We start from the raw sequence: 11,733 nt of genomic DNA, 5'->3' as shown, positions 1-11,733 counted from the left end.
GAGAACATCTCTGGTCATCCCTACTGCCTCTGATCTGGTGGACTCACTAAACAGAGAACATCTCTGGTCATCTCTACTGCCTCTGATCTGGAGGACTCACTAAACAGAGAACATCCCTGGTCATCCCTACTGCCTCTGATCTGGAGGACTCACTAAACAGAGAACATCCCTGGTCATCCCTACTGCCTCTGATCTGGCGGACTCACTAAATGGCGGTGCAAATACATCTTCTATAAATGCTGTCTGAGTGTTGGAATGTCTGAGTGTCGGAGTGTGCCCCTGGCTATCCGTAAATTCTAAAAACAAGAAAATGGTGCCATCTGCTTTGCTAATAGAAGGAATTTGAAATGATCCCTGAAGCCAGCCGCACCAATGTGTCGGAGGCTACACCGTGCACCTGGCAACCTTGGCTAGCGCGCACTGCGCCCGGCCCGCCACAGGAGTCGCTGGTGCGCGATGAGACAAGGAGATCCCTACCGACCAATCCCTCCCTAACCCGGACGACGCTAGGCCAATTGTGCGTCGCCCCACGGACCTCCCGGTCGCAGCCGGTTACGACAGAGCCTGGGCGCGGACCCAGGGACTCTGATGGCACAGCTGGCGCTGCAGTACAGCGCCCTTAACCACTGCGCCACCCGGGAGGCAACTATAGTTTGTTAACAAGAAATGTGTGGAGTTGTTGAAAAACAAGTTTTAATGACTCCAACCTAAGTGTATGTAAACTTCCGACTTCAACCGTAAGTATATTTTGAACCAAATACTTTTAGACTTTTACTCAAGTCGTATTTTACTGAGTGACTTCCAGTTTTATCTATACTTTTACTCAAGTATGACAATTGGGTACTTTTTCCACCACTGCTTGTATACTACACAGTCCAGCTTGTATACTACACAGTCCAGCTTATATACGCAGTCCAGCTTGTATACTACACAGTCTAGCTTGGATACTACACAGTCTAGCTTGGATACTACACAGTCTAGCTTGTATACTACACAGTCCAGCTTATATACGCAGTCCAGCTTGTATACTACACAGTCTAGCTTGGATACTACACAGTCTAGCTTGGATACTACACAGTCTAGCTTATATACTACACAGTCTAGCTTGGATACTACACAGTCTAGCTTGGATACTACACAGTCTAGCTTGGATACTACACAGTCTAGCTTGGATACTACACAGTCTAGCTTGGATACTACACAGTCTAGCTTGGATACTACACAGTCCAGCTTGTATACTACACAGTCTAGCTTGGATACTACACAGTCTAGCTTGGATACTACACAGTCTAGCTTATATACTACACAGTCTAGCTTGGATACTACACAGTCTAGCTTGTATACTACACAGTCTAGCTTGGATACTACACAGTCTAGCTTGGATACTACACAGTCTAGCTTGGATACTATGCAGTCTAGCTTGTATTCTACGCAGTCTAGCTTGTATTCTACGCAGTCTAGCTTGTTTGCCCGTTAGTAGCAACAAAACTTGAACTATCAAGACCCAGCAGTATACCTTCAGTTCATAAGACTATGGAAACATTGTTATTCTGTACTATAGGCCTATACATTACCCAGTATTATAAACACTGTTATTCTGTACTATAGGCCTATACATTACCCAGTATTATAAACACTGTTATTCTGTACTGTTGGCCAATACTTTACCCAGTATTGTGTGTCCTTTAGTAGCTACAAAACAAATAGCTTTTTCCAGTGAACTTGTGTTGGAAGACAAACATCGTCATCGTTCCCCCAAGAGAGAGACGGTTCTTCATCCATCACACACACACACACACACACACACACACACACACACACACACACACACACACACACACACACACACACACACACACACACACACACACACACACACACACACACACACACACACACACAAACACACACACACACCCACACGCTCCATCCATCACACACTCTCTGTTTTTGGGGTTGTGGTTCTGTGGTCCCTGAGCATCTTCCTAAGCGGATGCAATGTGGTGACACAGCAGAATCTATTTCTAGCTGTTCTGTCCTTTAACTGGGGCTTGTGAAGCATCGCTATGACTACATCCCCAATGGCACCCTATTACCTATATAGTGAACTAGTTAAAAGTCTCTAGTCTCTAGTTAAAAGTAGTGTACTATGAAGGTAATTGGGTATCATTGGGGATGTAGTCATAGCGATGCTTCACAAGCCCCAGTTATAGGACAGAACTATTTTCAGCTAGAAATAGATTCTGCTGGGAAAAAAAGAAGCCTACATTTCTTCTTCGCGTTTCTCTGAGAACCTCTCAACAGGAAGCTATCGATACAGTAAGACATCAGCTTCTTCTTCACGTTTCTCTGAGAACCTCTCAACAGGAAGAGATCGATACATTAAGACATCAGCTTCTTCTTCACGTTTCTCTGAGAACCTCTCAACAGGAAGAGATCGATACATTAAGACATCAGCTTCTTCTTCACGTTTCTCTGAGAACCTCTCAACAGGAAGCTATCGATACATTAAGACATCAGCTTCTTCTTCACGTTTCTCTGAGAACCTCTCAACAGGAAGAGATCGATACATTAAGACATCAGCTTCTTCTTCACGTTTCTCTGAGAACCTCTCAACAGGAAGAGATCGATACATTAAGACATCAGCTTCTTCTTCACGTTTCTCTGAGAACCTCTTAACAGGAAGAGATTGATACATTAAGACATCAGCTTCTTCTTCACGTTTCTCTGAGAACCTCTCAACAGGAAGCTATCGATACATTAAGACATCAGCTTCTTCTTCACGTTTCTCTGAGAACCTCTCAACAGGAAGAGATCGATACATTAAGACATCAGCTTCTTCTTCACGTTTCTCTGAGAACCTCTCAACAGGAAGCTATCGATACATTAAGACGTCAGGACTCTTTTCACTTCTTCTAAACTCAAAAATGTTTGGCAAGAGTGCAAGACTAGGGAGTATGGGAGGACGAAAGTAGTGGTCGTGTCTGAAAAGGTCCCTGATTCACTACTGTGCACTACTTTTGATGAGGATCAATAGGACTTTGGTCCAAAGTAGTGCACTATATACATGGAACGTGTATAAGATGAAAAAGGGAGGAAGATTTTTGACGGGAATCCAATGGAGCGACATCCCGAGAAATTAGGCATAAACTCTCCAAACTCTGCCTCATTGTCAGGGAAGAAGCCTACTGAATCCTCTTTGGATAATTTTGTATCATCCCAAGCTAATAATATTTAATTCTGTCAACTCAACTCAGTGAGAGGGGTAGCATGAGGATCAGAGGGAATATAACTCTGAAAATAACTTCTGAAATAAATTAGACCTGTGCTGGGAAAAGACACCCTATTCCGCAATACTTTAGACAAGACTAGTCAACAATAGTGCAGTACAGAAGGAATAGGGTGTCATAGTGCACTACAGAGGGAATAGGGTGTCATAGTGCACTACAGAGGGAATAGGGTGTCATAGTGCACTACAGAGGGAATAGGGTGTCATAGTGCCCTATAGAGGGAATCGGGTGTCATAGTGCACTACAGAGGGAATAGGGTGTCATAGTGCCCTATAGAGGGAATCGGGTGTCATAGTGTCCTACAGAGGGAATAGGGTGTCATAGTGCCCTATAAACTGAACAGGGTGTCATAGTGTCCTACAGAGGAAATCGGGTGTCATAGTGCCCTATAGAGGGAATATGGTGTCATAGTGTCCAATAGAGGGAATATGGTGTCATAGTGCCCTATAGAGGGAATAGGGTGTCATAGTGTCCTACAGAGGGAATCGGGTGTCATAGTGCCCTATAGAGGGAACAGGGTGTCATAGTGTCCTATAGAGGGAATAGGGTGTCATAGTGCCCTATAGAGGGAATATGGTGTCATAGTGTCCTATAGAGGGAATAGGGTGTCATAGTGTCCTATAGAGGGAATAGGGTGTCATAGTGTCCTATAGAGGGAATAGGGTGTCATAGTGTCCTATAGAGGGAATAGGGTGTCATAGTGTCCTATAGAGGGAATAGGGTGTCATAGTGCCCTATAGAGGGAACAGGGTGTCATAGTGTCCTATAGAGGGAATAGGGTGTCATAGTGCCCTATAGAAGGAATAGGGTGTCATAGTGCCCTATAGAGGGAATAGGGAATAGGGTGTCATAGTGCCCTATAGAGGGTGTCATAGTGCCCTATAGAAGGAATAGGGAATAGGGTGTCATAGTGCCCTATAGAGGGAACAGGGTGTCATAGTGCCCTATTTTTTTTTATTTTTTATTTTACCTTTATTTTACTAGGCAAGTCAGTTAAGAACAAATTCTTATTTTCAATGACGGCCTAGGAACAGTGGGTTAACTGCCTGTTCAGGGGCAGAACGACAGATTTGTACCTTGTCAGCTCGGGGGTTTGAACTTGCAACCTTCCGGTTACTAGTCCAACGCTCTAACCACTAGGCTACCCTGCCGCCCCTATAGAAGGAATAGGGTGTCATAGTGCCCTATAGAGGGAATAGGGTGTCATAGTGCCCTATAGAGGGAATAGGGAATAGGGTGTCATAGTGCCCTATAGAGGGAATAGGGAATAGGGTGTCATAGTGCCCTATAGAGGGAATAGGGAATAGGGTGTCATAGTGCCCTATAGAGGGAATAGGGAATAGGGTGTCATAGTGCCCTATAGAGTGAATAGGGAATAGGGTGTCATAGTGCCCTATAGAGGGAATAGGGAATAGGGTGTCATAGTGCCCTATAGAGGGAATCGGGTGTCATAGTGCCCTATAGAAGGAATAGGGTGTCATAGTGTCCAATAGAGGGAATATGGTGTCATAGTGCCCTATAGAGGGAATAGGGTGTCATAGTGTCCTACAGAGGGAATCGGGTGTCATAGTGCCCTATAGAGGGAACAGGGTGTCATAGTGTCCTATAGAGGGAATAGGGTGTCATAGTGCCCTATAGAGGGAATATGGTGTCATAGTGTCCTATAGAGGGAATAGGGTGTCATAGTGTCCTATAGAGGGAATAGGGTGTCATAGTGTCCTATAGAGGGAATAGGGTGTCATAGTGTCCTATAGAGGGAATAGGGTGTCATAGTGCCCTATAGAGGGAATAGGGTGTCATAGTGCCCTATAGAGGGAACAGGGTGTCATAGTGTCCTATAGAGGGAATAGGGTGTCATAGTGCCCTATAGAAGGAATAGGGTGTCATAGTGCCCTATAGAGGGAATAGGGAATAGGGTGTCATAGTGCCCTATAGAGGGAATAGGGTGTCATAGTGCCCTATAGAAGGAATAGGGAATAGGGTGTCATAGTGCCCTATAGAGGGAACAGGGTGTCATAGTGCCCTATAGAAGGAATAGGGTGTCATAGTGCCCTATAGAGGGAATAGGGTGTCATAGTGCCCTATAGAGGGAATAGGGAATAGGGTGTCATAGTGCCCTATAGAGGGAATAGGGAATAGGGTGTCATAGTGCCCTATAGAGGGAATAGGGAATAGGGTGTCATAGTGCCCTATAGAGGGAATAGGGAATAGGGTGTCATAGTGCCCTATAGAGGGAATAGGGAATAGGGTGTCATAGTGCCCTATAGAGGGAATAGGGAATAGGGTGTCATAGTGCCCTATAGAGGGAATCGGGTGTCATAGTGCCCTATAGAAGGAATAGGGTGTCATAGTGCCCTATAGAGGGAATAGGGAATAGGGTGTCATAGTGCCCTATAGAGGGAACAGGGTGTCATAGTGCCCTATAGAAGGAATAGGGTGTCATAGTGCCCTATAGAGGGAATAGGGTGTCATAGTGCCCTATAGAGGGAATAGGGTCCATTTCAGACCGAACCCTGTACTTATTTCATTCATTTGATCCTGAAAACACAACTGCACAGTCAACCATTCAAAGAGTCAGTAGAGTCCCACAAGTAATTGCATTTTCAACTCATTTAATAGATTTTTTAGCACACTTACAATCGGGGGGGTATTCTTTGAATACCCATCAGCATTACGTTCTGCGGCCTACCTACATATTGTCCTATGCTACACACACATGACATTTTGACAAATTCAGACAAGAATGTTTACAATAGCAAATGGAAAATCTAGGCAGTGCTCTCATAGACGTAGTTGGCCTCACTCAAGTCCCCACGACATAGAGTATTGGGTGTGTCCCCAAATGGCGCCCTATTCCCTATGTATAGTGCACTACTTTTGAAAAGTAGTGCACTATATAGGGAATATAATGTTACTTCGGATGCACCCTTGGATTTATACACCACACATAATAAATGAACAGCATCTAATGATGTGAGTCTCAGACCATATTACTGACACTATAGTCTAATGATGTGAGTCTCAGACCATATTACTGACACTATAGTCTAATGATGTGAGTCTCAGACCATATTACTGACACTATAGTCTAATGATGAGTCTCAGACCATATTACTGACACTATAGTCTAATGATGTGAGTCTCAGACCATATTACTGACACTATAGTCTAATGATGTGAGTCTCAGACCATATTACTGACACTATAGTCTAATGATATGAGTCTCAGACCATATTACTGACACTATAGTCTAATGATGTGAGTCTCAGACCATATTACTGACACTATAGTCTAATGATGTGAGTCTCAGACCATATTACTGACACTATAGTCTAATGATATGAGTCTCAGACCATATTACTGACACAATAGTCTAATGATGTGAGTCTCAGACCATATTACCGACACTATAGTCTAATGATATGAGTCTCAGACCATATTACTGACACTATAGTCTAATGATGTGAGTCTCAGACCATATTACTGACACTATAGTCTAATGATGTGAGTCTCAGACCATATTACTGACACTATAGTCTAATGATATGAGTCTCAGACCATATTACTGACACTATAGTCTAATGATGAGTCTCAGACCATATTACTGACACTATAGTCTAATGATATGAGTCTCAGACCATATTACTGACACTATAGTCTAATGACATGCAGTTGTGTTGTTGTAGTACAATAAAGAGATGTGACATCTTCTGTGATGGTTCTGCCTGACACAGAACCATTCTGATACATCCACAGACATAGTGCTTTCCTTCTGTACAGAACCCCATACAAACTGACACATCCATAGAAAACACTGCAATGTGGCGACTGACTCGTTCCCTATCAAGCACTAGCTAGCTGTAACTGAACGTGTGGGATGGAGCTTGTGATGAGGATGGATCTTTGAGCTGATTACGGTGTATCCCATTGCCCCTGAGGTTGGTTCTTGGCTTGAACAGGTGAAGTAGCCTTTAGCTCAACAGGCTAATCATGACTTTCTCCACAGGGAGTGTGGCTATAGTGTCCCTTGCAGTGACCGGGATTTGAACAGCAACAGGAGTGACCTGGTTAACACACGTGCCTATCACAAAAAGACACTGTGCACACATCACAAACCCTTGACAAATGTGGCCTCGTTTTGTGCTAGATTCACTGTGCTCTGCTATGCATGCTGGCAATACAGTGTCCTTGATTTCTTCAATTTCTCTAATATAGTACATGATTGTCTTTGAGAGTGTTGCAGTCTATTAGTCTTTAGCGAATACCCTGCAAGGAAATTGAGCCCTCCATCCATTCCTCCCTCAACTACCTCATACTCTCCATCCATCCCTCCCTCAACTACCTCATACCCTCCACCCATCCCTCCCTCAACTACCTCATACCCTCCATCCATCCCTCCCTCTTTCTTTCTCTCTTCCTGTGCCTTTGTTTATAGCCTCATTGTTTTAATCGTGTTACTATTTCCTGTGTTACTTTTTTTTTGATTACCTAGTCACTTTAACCCCTACCCACATATATATACTGTATTACCTCAATTACCTCAACTACCTCATACCCTTGGACATTGACTCAGTACTGGTACTCGTTGTATATAGTCTAGTAATTACCTCAACTACCTCATACCTCTGGGTATTTACTCAGTACTGGTACTCGTTGTTTAAAGTCTAGTAATTACCTCAATGACCTCATACCCCTGGGCATTGACTCAGTACTGGTACTCCTTGTATATAGTCTAGTAATTACCTCAACGACCTCATACCCCTGGACATTGACTCAATACTGGTACTCATTGTATATACACTACCGTTCAAAAGTTTGGGGTCAAATGTTTTTGAAAGAGTTCCTCTGTCCAGTGTCTGTGTTCTTTTGCCCATCTTAATATTTTATTTTAATTGGCCAGTCTGAGATATGGCTTTTTCTTTGCAACTCTTCCTAGAAGGCCAGAATCCCGGAGTCGCCTCTTCACTGTTGACGTTGAGACTGGTGATTTGTGGGTACTATTTAATGAAGCTGCCAGTTGAGGACTTGTGACGCGTATGTTTCTCAAACTAAACACTCTAATGTACTTGTTCTCTTGCTCAGTTGTGCACCGGGGCCTCACACTCCTCTTTATATTCTGGTTAGAGCCAGTTTGCGCTGTTCTGTGAAGGGAGTAGTACACAGGGTTGTACGAGATCTTCAGTTTCTTGGCAAATTCTCGCATGGAATAGCCTTCATTTCTCAGAACAAGAATAGACTGACTTTCAGAAGAAAGTTCTTTGTTTCTGGCCATTTTGAGCCTGTAATCAAACCCACAAATGCTGATGCTCCAGATACTCAACTAGTCTAAGGAAGGCCAGTTTTATTGCTTCTTTTATCAGTACAACAGTTTTCAGCAGTGCTAACATAATTGCAAAAGTGTTTTCTAATGATTAATTAGCCTTTTTAAAATGATAAACTTGGATTAGCTAACACAACGTCCCATTGGAACACAGGAGTGATGGTTGCTGATAAAGGGCCTCTGTACGACTATGTAGATATTCCATAACAACATTAACAATGACAACATTATTTCTAATCAATTTGATGTTATTTTAATGGACAAAAAAATTAGCTTTTCTTTAAAAAAACAAGGACATTTCTAAGTGACCCCGAACTTTTGAATGGTAGTGTAGTGTAGTTATTACCTCAACTACCTCGTACCCCTGGGCAGTGACTCAGTACTGGTACTCCTTGTTTATAGCCTCGTTATTTTTTTTATTGTGATATTATTTCCTTTTGTTGTGCAAATATTTGTCTTACTTTTTAACTCTGCACTGTTGGGAATGGGCTCTATCCCTCCCTCCTTCCCTAACTCCCTGCCTCCCTCCTTCCCCCTCCCTTTCTTCCCCTCCTCCCTCCCTCCCTCCCTCCCTCCCTCCCCCGCCTTCCCTTTCCCTCCCTCCCACCCTTCCTCTCCCTCCCACCCTCCCTCCCCTGCCTTCCCTTTCCCTCCCTCTCCCTCCCTCCCCCGCCTTCCCTTGCCATCCCTCCCACCCTTCCTCTCCCTCCCACCCTCCCCCTCCTTCCCCTCCTCCCTCCCTCCCTCACCCTCCCCATCCCTCCCCTCGCTCCCTCCCTCCCTCCCCTGGCTCCCCTCCTTACCCTCCCTCCCTCCTTCCCCCTCCTTCCCTCCCTCCTTCCCCCTCCCCTCCCTCCCTCCCTCCCTCCCTCCCTCCCTCCCCTTAGAGACGGTACTTCCTCAGCAGTTCTTGTTGCCACATGTACTTCCTCTCCGGGAAGCGTTCAGGAATCCTGATCCTGTGGAAGTCCTGGATGCACCTCTCCAGCTCCTGCTCCGGTGTTAACTTCTCCTTGTTGGCCTTCCTCTTGGCTGCAGCGTCCCGGTGCTCCCTGATCCCCATGGTCCTCACACGGAGCAGGTCCGTCTTCCTCCTCACCTCCGACGGCTGGAGCAGCTGAACGGGACCTTTATTGAGGAGGGGGGAGTAGAAGAAGAAGAACAAGAGATTTTATTTGACAGATGCCTTTCAAAACACCCAAGGTCACCCAAGGTCACCCAAGGTCACCCAAGGTCACCCAAGGGGAAAGGTGTAAAACAGGAGGTACAAGAGGAGAGGTACACCCACACCTTTCTTCAGTGGCCGTTCCAGGGTCTGGGCGATGGGGTGAGGCTGTCGGCTGACGGAACCACAGATGACAGTGCCCTGAGGGGAGCTGGCTTCTGATTGGGTCTCGGAACAGGAAGTAGAGAGCTCGTTCAAAGAAGTGCCGCTCTCTCCCTCACGCTCGCTCCTGTGGCTCTTGCAGCAGCAGTCGCAGTGGGACGAGGACCACCTGGATGGGCCACCTGGAGAAGACAGGTGTGTAGACACACAGACACACAACATTGAGTTTCATCTTGAATGACACCTGATTTCCATAACTGAAGTGACAAAAGAAGATAGAGACTGCAGGCTATAGTTCACAAATGACTCACATATTGAATTCATCAATTATCATAGAAGTGAGTAAATGTGAGGGAATCCTCACACAATACGTCATTATTAGCTAACGAGCTCTCGGCCTACACTGACAGATGTATAATCAAACAGACCAGTTACTAAACAGACAAACCCTGACAAATGACCATAGCCCAATGTCATCAAGACATATTCAATAGGAAGCATCACTGACCTTTCATTACTGAGCCTCTGAGTGTGTGTGTGTGTGTGTGTGTCTGCTGGATGAACTACACATTACTAAAAGTATTTGGACACCTGCTTGTCGAACATCAACCAATCAAATGAATTTATAAAGACCTTTTTACATCAGCCGATGTCACAAAGTGCTACACAGAAACCCAGCCTAAAGGCGCTCTTTAGTCCAGAGGCGCTCTTTAGTCCAGAGGCGCTCTTTAGTCCAGAGGCGCTCTTTAGTCCAGAGGCGCACTTCAGTCCAGAGGCGCCCTTCACTCCAGACTCGCCCTCCAGTCCGGAGCATGCAGTGCAGCCCCTCAGTCCAAAGGCGCCCCTCAGTCCAGAGGCACCCTTCAGTCCAGTGGCGCCCTCCGGGGCTCTCTACGAGGGTCTTCAGTCCGGGGTCGGCGGTGATGGTCCACTTCCCTCACCAGAGCCGCCACCGCGGAGTAATGCCCACCCAGACCCTCCCCTATAGGTTCAGGTTTTGCGGCCGGAGTCCGCACCTTTGGGGGAGGTACTGTCACGACCTGACCGTAGAGAGCTTTTTATGTCTCTATTTTTGGTTTGGTCAGGGTGTGATTTGGGTGGGCATTCTATGTTCATGTTTCTATGTTTTCTATTTCTTTGTGTTTGGCCAGATATGGTTCTCAATCAGGGACAGCTGTCTATCGTTGTCTCTGATTGGGAATCATACTTAGGTAACGTTTTTCCCTCCTTCTGTGTGGGATCAGACCTGAATCCAATCGAGAATCTGTGGAAAGAACTGAAAACTGCTGTTCACAAATGCTCTCCATCCAACCTCACTGAGCTCGAGCTGTTTTGCAAGGAGGAATGGGAAAAAATGTCAGTCTCTCGATGTGCAAAACTGATAGAGACATACCCCAAGCGACTTACAGCTGTAATCGCAGCAAAAGGTGGCGCTACAAAGTATTAACTTAAGGGGGCTGAATAATTTTGCACGCCCAATTTTTCAGTTTTTGATTTGTTAAAAAAGTTTGAAATATCCAATAAATGTCATTCCACTTCATGATTGTGTCCCACTTGTTGTTGATTCTTCACAAAAAAATACAGTTTTATATATTTATGTTTGAAGCCTGAAATGTGGCAAAAGGTCGCAAAGCTCAAGGGGGCCGAATACTTTCGCAAGGCACTGTATCTGGAGTATTTCTCCTGTCTTATCTGATGTTCTGTGTGAATTTAAGTATGCTCCCTCTAGTTCTTTCTTTCTTTCTTTCTTTCTTTCTTTCTTTCTTTCTTCTCGGAAGACCTGAGCCCTAGGACCA

General features: G+C 45.0%; 1 protein-coding gene across 1 annotated transcript; it reads right to left on the bottom strand.

Moving 5' to 3' along the window:
* Positions 1-9,493: 9,493 nt before the first annotated feature.
* Positions 9,494-10,452, bottom strand: LOC139400781 (BTB/POZ domain-containing protein KCTD16-like). Its single transcript, XM_071145426.1, has 3 exons — positions 10,446-10,452; positions 9,901-10,119; positions 9,494-9,738 (listed from the first exon to the last, which is right to left on the bottom strand). Exons 1-3 carry the CDS (start codon positions 10,450-10,452, stop codon positions 9,494-9,496), a joined length of 471 nt encoding a protein of 156 aa, XP_071001527.1.
* Between the last annotated feature and the right edge of the window lie 1,281 nt (positions 10,453-11,733).

The sequence above is a fragment of the Oncorhynchus clarkii genome, unplaced genomic scaffold (assembly GCF_045791955.1).
Source record: "Oncorhynchus clarkii lewisi isolate Uvic-CL-2024 unplaced genomic scaffold, UVic_Ocla_1.0 unplaced_contig_8472_pilon_pilon, whole genome shotgun sequence".
NCBI classification, from domain to species: Eukaryota; Metazoa; Chordata; class Actinopteri; order Salmoniformes; family Salmonidae; genus Oncorhynchus; species Oncorhynchus clarkii.
This window is presented reverse-complemented; position numbering and strand designations above follow the sequence as displayed.